The 9,617-nt window shown below is 56.2% G+C and overlaps 1 protein-coding gene across 1 annotated transcript; it reads right to left on the minus strand.

The window, feature by feature from the left end:
• Positions 1-7,550: 7,550 nt before the first annotated feature.
• SLC35G6 (solute carrier family 35 member G6) lies at positions 7,551-8,842 on the minus strand. The gene has a single exon (XM_063303138.1). The coding sequence runs from the start codon at positions 8,819-8,821 to the stop codon at positions 7,745-7,747; it is 1,077 nt and encodes a 358-aa protein (XP_063159208.1). The 5' UTR covers positions 8,822-8,842; the 3' UTR covers positions 7,551-7,744.
• Positions 8,843-9,617: the final 775 nt, after the last annotated feature.

Raw genomic sequence — 9,617 nt, forward strand, 5'->3', positions numbered from 1 at the left:
TAACGACCCAGACAGCTTATTCTATAGCCTGAGCCTCCTCACTGGGGCGACCAAGTGGGGATTTGTTCTCCAAGTACATTAATACGAAATGTACTCAATTATTCTACTTTCCCCCCTTTGCTAATGGTGCAGTCCGTACGGAAGAAGGCTTGTTTCCCGAAGATTTCCGACGTGCCTCATTGACTATTCATGAGCTGCGGGAGGCGGGGAAATAAAGCCGCCCCCTGAGAGAGTGGGTGTGGCCACATTCCGAAGTTTTCCGAAAATGGTCGAAGGAGCTCCGAGAGTGGAGAGTAGGGTGCCTCTCAGAGCCAGCTTTTGTCGAGCGCGAAGTCGAGGCGGATGGGACGCTCCGAGGTGCGGCCTGCAAGGCCTCGGGCTCGCGTGATTCACTTGGCCGGGAGAAGCGCGCGCTTGCCCGGCCGCTCCGCTTAGGAAAGCACGCTGCTTCAGGGCCTACCCCACAACCGAACCGGGCCTTCGCGGAAAGGCTCCTAGAGCTGCTCGGGGGTATGGAGGGCTGGAGGGTGGGGGAGTTACGGGAGAGGGCGGCCGAAGCGTGTTAGGGTGACTGCCTCCGAGGAGGTCGGTTGGGCGGGGGGGGACCTCCTGGCGGAGGGGCGCCTGGGGGTTGCCGCTCTTGAGGGGTCGGCCTCACGGCGTGATAGGAAGCGGGAGCGCTGTCTTGCCGGGGGGGCCGCCAGGGAAGGCCTGGAGCTGGTCTAGGCGGCTGGGAAGAAGTAAACGGGGGTCAAGCGCGGGGCTGGAGCGGGGCGAGGCGTGGGCCGGGGCGGGGAGCCCATCTCGGGGGAACGGGAAGCGGGGAGGGCCGAAGAAAACGAAGGGGGGGCGGGGAGGGGAAGGGCCTTCGGGGGGCGGCGCGGGCGGGGGGAGCCGCGCCCCCTCCGTGGGCAGAAGGCGGGTGCTCCTCCGGCGTAGGGGCAGCCTGCGACCAGGTCCGTCAGACCGGTGAGGGGGGCTGCCTGGGGTGGTCTGGCCTGTTTTCAGGCCGGGGCCCCGGACGACAGAATCTGGGGTGGGGTGGGGGGAAATGAGTCCCGAATAACCATTTGCCGCCCCTTCTCCGAGGGTTAAAAGGGGTCTGCTGGGTGGTAAAGGGGTGGGGAAGGAAGGAGGAGCCTAAAGTGGTGGGGTAGCATTTTTTTTTTTTTTTAGACATTCTGGGGAAAGGAGGAGGAATTTGGCAGCCGAAAATGGGGTGGGGGGAGAGAAGAACCCGGGAGGATTCTGGTGGTCCAAGTAGTGGGTGCAGGACAGCCTATATATACGCTTGGAGAAGTAAAACAGATGATGTTGGCGCAGCTGAGACTGATGTTTGCATTCCTAGCACCAGCTTGCGTTCCTATACTGTGTCTTTTAGTGGAAGCTGGGGGGCTGCTTAGGAAAATGAGAAAAAGGTGTGCAAATAAAACATGTGCGGCATGTTCAAAGCCTGGAACAAAAAAAAAGACTGGCCAGCAGACTTTCGGGGGGGGGGGGGGGCAGATGGGCAGCTGTTCCACTCAACATACAAACGTGGAGGGGCAAGGTCCCAATTAAACTACTATGCTAAACTGTGATGTGGTTGGTTTGATTTTGGTGTAGTGTGTTGTATGAATGCAGTCATTGTGGCTTATAAAACCCAGGTTGGTTTAATGTGTGAATCCAATATATTTCCTAGTTTCCGTCCACCTCAGCAGAAAAGCAGCACCTGTCTGGCCTAGGAAGTTAACTAGGATTAAGCTTGCATCACCGGCAAATTCCAGGGCTAGAACAAGGGATATCTAATAAAGATCTTGGAAGAACGCAGTGGCAAACCAATTCTGAATTGCCACCGAGAAAACTACACAGATGCGGCCACGAAATTGCAAAGTAGAATCTGAATTAAGGGCATTTTTGCTCACTTCAAAAAGCTGGGGTATGTGGGGCACGAACAAGGGGGCACCACTTTTCACAGCCTGGGTCCAAACGGGAAACGCAAAAGTGCCATGTGTGACGTTAGCTCTAAACTCCATTTTAAAATGCTATAAATATCTGTTGGTGTGGCAAACCATCAGCCTCTATGGAAGCCGTTACCATCTGCTTTCTCACTTGAATTAGACTCGTATAGAATAGCCATCCTTAATTCCACGCTTGCAGCTGGCTGGAGAATTCTGGGAGTTGAAGTCCACTTATCTTAAAAGTTGCCAAGTTTGAAAAACACTGATTTAGACAATAGCAGAACACCCCCTCCCCTTGATCCCTCATGTTTCAGTTGCTCCTGATGAAGGTTGGGCGCAGTTAAAGGATGTTGTAACTAGATGAGCCGATAAGCGTGGGGAAGAGCATGTTAAAGCAGCATTTTTGTTGCAGTTCAAGTTGCAAAAAAAGCATAGAAGCTTTCAGGTCTCAAGAAGACTAACCCATGAGTTGGTGAAAAAAGCAAAATAGTGGGGAAGGGTAGCTGTATTTATTTTTTTACTACTTGGGGAGAAGTTCTGGAGAGCCCCCCCCCCTTCCATGCCTCATTTTGAGCGGATTAATTCTTTGTCTTGTTTTTTGTGGACGTGGTTTGCCATGCGTTAGCCATTAGGGCGAGAACCAGCTTGTTGTGATTAAGGCACCAGGCTAGAAACCGGGAGGCTGTGAGTTCTAGTCCTGCCTTAGGCATGCCAGCTGGGAGACCCTGAGCCAGCCACTCTCTCTAGCCCTAGGAAGGAGGCAATGGCAAACCACTTCTGAAAAACCTTGCCAAGGAAACTGCAGGGATGTTGCCAGGAGTCAGGACTGACTTGAAGGCACCCATGCCAAAACAAAGAAAAATTAGGAAAGCACCATGGCCAGGAAGTTGGAAAGAGATGGGGCAGGGGGGCAGGCCAGCCTTTGGTTAAGAGGCATCTGCGGCTTGGAGCCTGCCTGCGTAGTGGGGGTTCGGCGGGGGCGAAGAGGTGGGGATGGTGCCAAGATCAGTGATAAAAACTGGGGCTGGGCAGGTGATGTGCTGCCTCCTGGCCCTCTGCCAGCGCTTTGGGTCCCCGCTAGAGGGCGCGAGCAGGCTGCGGAGCTGCCCGGCGTGCTTTCGGCCATCCCATTGAGCCTGGGATGCCAGCCAGCCGAGTGCTTGCTGCAAATGGCTGCGGGGCCTTCCCTTAGCAAGGCTCGGTGCAGGGGCTGGGCGAGGCAGGTGACTTTTGGTTTGCAGACAGCCAATTCTGTTAACCCCCCAATCCCCTGTATGCAGGAGGGGGACTGAATGCTCCGGATTGCAAGACCGGGTGGGATCTGAATGAGCTGGCAGGAGGACAGGACTTGCTCTGCTCCCTTTATTATTCTGAAATGCCTGAGAAATCATCTCGGTGATTGGAATTCAGTGCAAGACACTTGCATTCTCGGTCCCCCCTCCCCAGCTATCTCAGTGTCCCTTTCCCTCCTCGCTTGCTTCACTGGATATCTCCACATCCCACTACCAGGCTTTACAGGGTCCCTCGGAGCAGGCCCAGAAGGGTGAGGAGCACCCCACTGCCCCCTCCTCTCGTTGCGGAGCAAGCTTCGTGCCAAGCTGTGCCTTCTCCTGGGAAGCACGTCTGATTTGGATGTATAAATATAAATGCCATCTGGCTGTCGCAGAGGTCTCATGCCTGGAAGTGCCTCTGATTACATTTGCATGTTAATGAGCTGCTGGAGCACAAGCCCCTCCCCCCTCATCTCCTGTTGAAATCTGCTTCCTAATTAGATGTGGCCCAGACTTTCTAAATTGCTCCCAGCTTTGGGCCAAGGGCACTTCCTGGCAGATTCCCTCCAGGAGGGGCCGATGCCAGCAACCATTCCTCAGAGGTTTCTGGTCCTCGTGAAGGAGACCATTATAAGAGAGGGGTTTGAGGGGGGGGAGCGGAAGGCCGCTGGAGAACTCTGGATCCTGCCTCCTGTTGTTCTCCAAATCTGAGCCGCTGAGTCATGACTCTGGAATTTCGAAATATCAGCACTTGTGGTCAGCTCAGCTGGTAGGAGAGGGACTGTCTGCACGAAACAACCTGCCAGGAATTGGGAAGACCACGAAAGGCTTGCGGCGCATCATGTTCCTTCTCAAGGCCTGCGAAGAAGTGCCAACTCTTGGGCCGCTAAAAGAAGACAGGAAATCATGCTGGGCGGGGGGGAGGCATGCCATCATACAGAGGCAGCGAAGATTCTGCTTCACTGCCCCAGCCAGAGTTGAAGGCTTCCTGCCCAAAAGGAGAATGGCTGTTCTTAATTTACAAGTTTCTCTTTGGGGAGGGTGGAGAAGAGAAGAACTGGTTGACTGCCATGCAGATCCAGCACTTAACTCGTCCCTTAACTCCAGCGGGGATCTTGAAGCTCCAGCTTAGCGGGGTTAACCAGGAGGGTCTAACTGGAGACCGTATGGAAGCAGGCTGGAACAGTCCAAAATGTAAACGGGAGGTGAATTGGGGTAACGGGGCCGTCCGCCCAAGCTCCTGACGGAGAGCCGTCTGGATCTGCGATGCTCCATCTCCCCTCTGGCCCCTAACAGCCAAGCAGATTCAAATGGACAAGTATGAACAAGTCCTGGTCCCCCACTTTGAATTTTCTCCCCGCGGGGACCCTGCCGTGGAGCTACATGGGTGGGAAACGTCCTGCTCAGAGGCCTGCCCCCAATTTGTAATTGACATTGCAGCTTCCATGCACGCTCAGCACCCTTCCCATGTTTCTCAACCTCAGCAACTTGAAGACGTGTGGACTTCAACTCAGAATTCCCCAGTCCACACGTCTTCAAGTTGCCGAGGTTGAGAAACACTGCTCTGAAGGGCTTGTTCAGGGCTTGTAGGGCACAGCCCCCGTATCTGGAAGGGCTTCCAGCCGCAGGAGGCCCCTGGGCCTCTTCGGCCTGGATATCACAGTAGCCCCTGGCTGCTGTGGGGACGGATCTTTGCAGAAAAGGAGTTTGACTCTGCCCTTCCTCTCTCTCCCCTCCGGGCAATGCATTTTCCTTTGCCCTTTTATTCTTAGTTTCTCTTCTCATCTTCTGTGTTCCCTCGCTCTGCAAAAGAACAAAAGGCAGACCGAAAGCTTCAAAGTTCGTCGTCTAGGACTGATCTTCCTTCTCTAGCAGACGGAGGAGATGCATCCTTGCAGAGGCAGGGAAGCCAACGCAGTGTTTGAAGATGGCTTTCCCAAGGAATGGGTTTCGAGGTGCAGGAACTGACGGGCGCTGGCCGGCCGAGCCCAGGGAGCCTCCCGGCCAAGAAGGGACAGAGAGGACCGGCAGCAGCCGGGCGAAGGGCTGGGGGGAGCCTCCGCCGCAGGCCAGCATCTCGAAATCCCCCCGGAAAGCCATCAGAAGTCAGCCCAAGGGTTCTAAAGAGAAACCTGAGACTGAGGTTTGCACACTCCGCCCCCTCCTTCGGAGCCGAGCATGTTGTAGGCGCCGCAGGAAAGAGGCGGAAATGCAAGTGGGCCCAGCGCAAGGGCGCCCGGCGACTTGCTAGGCCGCTGCCCCGCGGAGAGTCCGTCCTGGCGGGTAAGTTCTGCAGCTAGCAAGCCGCCAGAGGGCAGAACGGCAGCCAGGCGTGACCCAGGGCCTTTGCACGCAGCTGCCTGCCTGGGTGGCGAAGGATGGGCCCCTGCAGCAAGCTCAGCAGGCAGTGCCGGGCTCCTGCTGCGCGGGGGAGGCCTGGGGGAGCCCAGGCCACGCTGCTGCGCCAAGCCCACCCGCCCCGGAGCAGCCAGGCCTGCGTCTGAGCTGCCCCGCCATGTTGCTTTCTGCATTCTTGCATGCCGCCCAAGCAGGCCAAGCCATGTGAGGGGTGGGGGGCTCTCCTGCCTCGGGCCCATTCTCTGGCTCTGTTGGGCAGGAGAAACCGATGGGGTGGCGAAACCGACGGAGCAAAGCGCATTGGAGTGGGGGGCTCTGGGCCAGTCCAGCAGGCCCCTCTGCTTGATCTGGAAGAACGTGACAAGCGCCCAGGCCACCCCGCCTCCCAGCTGAACCTCGGCCTGGGCCATCTAGGGCAGCGTTTCGCAGGGTGGGAAGGACTGAGCCTGGGAGCCTTTGGCGTGTGGCCCTGGGGCGCCAGGGTGGCTGCGTGGTGAAGAGCTGGGACCCTTTGCAAACAGTCCCATGGTGGCACCTGGGCAGTGGACCTCTGCAGCTGGCGAATGGGCATATCCAGGAAGCGTGTACCGTGGGATGGGTTGCAAGAGATTATTTTTGTCTCTCCTACAGATTTTACCTTTCTGAAGAAATGGAGTACGCTGGAATATTTTCTCCCTCCTAATAGGGTGAGGGGTTCTTGTATGCCAAACTTTAGGCCAGAACTGAGGACTCTGAGACCTTCTAGATCCGTGTTTTTCAACCTTGGCAACTTGGTCTGTGGACTTATACTCCCAGAATTCCCCAGCCAGCCATGCTGGCTGGGGAATCCTGGGAGTTAAAGTCCACGCATCTGAAAGCTGCCAGGGTTGAGAAACACTGGCCTAGGTAGAGAATTGTTCCCTGCCCAACAGATTGGGTCTTCAGATTTGTTCCACTGCCCTGTAGTTTCTCTCCTGATTTATCTACAAATGCCTGATTATTAGGCCCAGTTCTGTTCTCGCCAGCTCAAGTTGGCCTGCAAACAGTAGTCCAAATTTCATCTGTTTTAAGCCTCCGCAGCTTATGGATGGGCCAGGATTCACCCTTTCTTGCAATTCTCCTCCTCCTCCCTCATATCAATCACTTCAGCTCTTGTGCAAGTATATTTTTTCCATGCCTTCTCTCTCTCACTCCTTCCTCAACCCCCGAAGGTTGGTTATCATGCCCCAAACTCGGACTGGGGTCTTCACAAAGCTGGAATCCAAGCCGAACTATATACCTATTCAGCTTCTGGGGTACTATAGCTCTATGCCCTGGGGGTTCCTCCGCTGTCTTGCGTTTGTGTTTTGGAAATAATAACAACAACAATAATAATAATAATGTGTTAACAATTGGAAGTGTGAAGTCCCTTTGGCAAACTAGCATAGGCTGCGTGTACAGAAATGCTATTAGATTCTGCAGTTTCTCACACTGAATTTACTTTGTCTGGAAGGGGGGCTCAGCGCACAGGATCTGTTTCTCCCTGCATCTGTCTGCAGGCAGGACCTCAGGCCCAAACATCTCCCAACTCCCTTCTCCTTCAGAACGATTCCTGGAAATCAACGGGCACGCCACGTGGGAGAGCTTGGCCCAAACCAGAGCCCCCAATCCCCCTTCCCCAGCATACCAGTACGAAGCAGAGCATGAAAGCTAATTTCATAAATTCTGCGGCAGCCTCGGAAAATCCTGAGGGGTCCCACTCCCAGCTCCTCGGGGTGGTCCAAAAGCCCTGGTACCCTCTTCCACCCTGAAGGTCAGTCGGTGCTAAGCTAACCATGTCGTCCAGATGTCCTCTTTCCTGGCCCGGTGGGGCTGCTGGTTCCATCGCCAGCAACACATTGGCAGGCGGCTCAGCGGTGCAGCCAACTGATCCCTAAAGCAAGATTTTTGAAAGCCCACGAGAAAGAGCCGTTTCCTGCTGCTTTCAGAGGTAGGTGGACATCCGTGGCTAGCTATTTCCACGGCCCCCGACGCCTGCAAGATTTTGCGGCGTGAAGGCTTCTGCGGTACCACAATTTGCCGTCTCTTCAGTGAGCCCCAGATATGGCCGCGGGAGGGGCACTTCCAGGCTGCCACAGCCTTGGCTGGTCTTGTTCCTGGCATCCCCATCTCGGTCCGGTGTGGTCGGTGCCCGCTTTCACCAACTCCGCCCTCTGCCTACTCGATCCCTTTCAGCTGTGCAATCAGTCCCTCCTCCTCCTCCGCCGGATCACAGCTGATGTTCTGGGCTGTGATGATGGCGATGCTGCCCAGGATGACCCCTGCTCCCATGATGTCAAAGGGTGTGACGGCCTCACGCAGCACATAGTACTGCACAGCCAGGGTCACCACCACTTCCGAGTGCAAGACAGCGCACACCAGCGCTGGGTGTGCTTTTGTCACTGCGTAACTGGCACACAAGAAGGAGACGAGGGCCAGGAAGCTGATGGCCACCACACATGTCCAGGTCAAAGGATCCAGGACCATCACAGGGTCCTGGAGGAGGAACATCACGGGCGAGCACACCAGGCTACCCACCACACCAAAGAGGAAGGCAACGGTCACCAGCTTGGCCGGGAAGTCCAGCGCTCGGAAGATGACCAGGCCCAGGGCCAAGGCCATCCCTCCCAGGCACGCCAAGACGTAGCCAAAGGTGTCGTAGAGTTGGGTGCTCTTGTCCAAGTTCAACAAGTCCGGGACCACCATGATGATCAAGCCCAGGGTGCTCCCCACCAGCCCGAACCAGTCATAGCCTGTCAGGCGGCCGTTCTCGATGCACAAGGCCAGCAGGACCGAGCAGATGGTGGAGGAGCCCTTGCGGACCGTGGCCGCGTTGCCACTGGGCACCACCATGAAGGAGCTGTAGGCGCAGCCGATGGAGATGACGTTGATGGAGGCGTGGAGCAGGGTGCGCTGGCGGGCCTCCCGGGGCCCAAAGCAGGGTGCCTTCTGGCAGCGGAGGTAGCAGGCGAACAGCAGGTGGAGCATGCAGCGGAAGAGCAGGATCTCCAGGGAGGGGATCCCCGAGGCTTCGTTGGCCATGCGGGTGAAAGGTGCTACGAAGCCGGCGGGCACGCCGCCCCCCAGGAGAGCCACCAGCAGGCCCTTCATGCTTTCCGAGAGGCGGTAGCGGTGCCAGGCTGGGCGGCGAGGAGGCGGGGCTGGGGAGCAGGGAGGGGGGGAGAAGCGCAAGAGGTCGGCCACTGTCCAGGCCGCTTTCCCGGGTGGCCCGGGGTCCGAGGCCATCGGGGGCATCTCTGCACGGGGTTGGCCCCAGGCCCCTTCTGGAACCGGAACCTGCAGGAGGAGGAGGAGGAGGCCATCAGGGGGCTGCAGACAGACAGGGGCCTGACGGAGAACCGGGCAGGGGGCGGGCGTTCAGGGGGCCCCTCCCCATTGAATGTCCACCGGGTGTGGTAAAGCCGGGACGGAGGCCACGACCGTGCAGCAGAAGCCCCGCCCTTGTTTATGTGCGTTGTGCCGCTATCTTGACTTTCTTGACCACACCCAGTGAAGTGACCTAACCCTAACCCGCGCAGTACCCTGCTGGGGCTGGATCAAGGGCTGAATTGTGCCCATTCTCGCTTTTTAATCAAGTTTGTAGGATAAAAGCCCAACATTAGGTGGCCTATCTAAAAAGTAGGCCTGCAAAGCCACTGTCGGATTTTTCTAGTCAATGACATTTTTCTGGCTGCTGTGCGCTGTCCCGAGTTCTCTGCTCTTGCCAGGAGGAAAATTGGCATCCTATAGGCATTTACTCTGAGGACTAGAAACTTGATGTTCTTTTTCAGAGGTTCCCAGCATAGTGAGATAGTTAAGCACCAACAACGGCGGTATGTGGCTAGGAGGACACAATCTGACATTAGTGTCTCTTTCCGTCCTATCACTTGTTTCTTCATACGGTACTTGCTGCGTTATTCTTTTAAAAGAGGTAAACTAACAGATTTGTTACGTATCTTGCCCTTCATCTGGAAATATGCCTTTCTTGTTCTTAATTCAGATTCCCGTTTTACGGATGAGGAAGATGCAGGTTAAATGGCGGAGAAGGGCG

Source organism: Candoia aspera, chromosome 4 (genome assembly GCF_035149785.1).
Source record: "Candoia aspera isolate rCanAsp1 chromosome 4, rCanAsp1.hap2, whole genome shotgun sequence".
Lineage (NCBI taxonomy): Eukaryota > Metazoa > Chordata > Lepidosauria > Squamata > Boidae > Candoia > Candoia aspera.

Coding starts and splice junctions, on each gene's coding strand:
- SLC35G6 (XM_063303138.1), bottom strand. CDS start 8,821: ATGCCCCCGATGGCCTCGGACCCCGGGCCACCCGGGAAAGCGGCCTGG.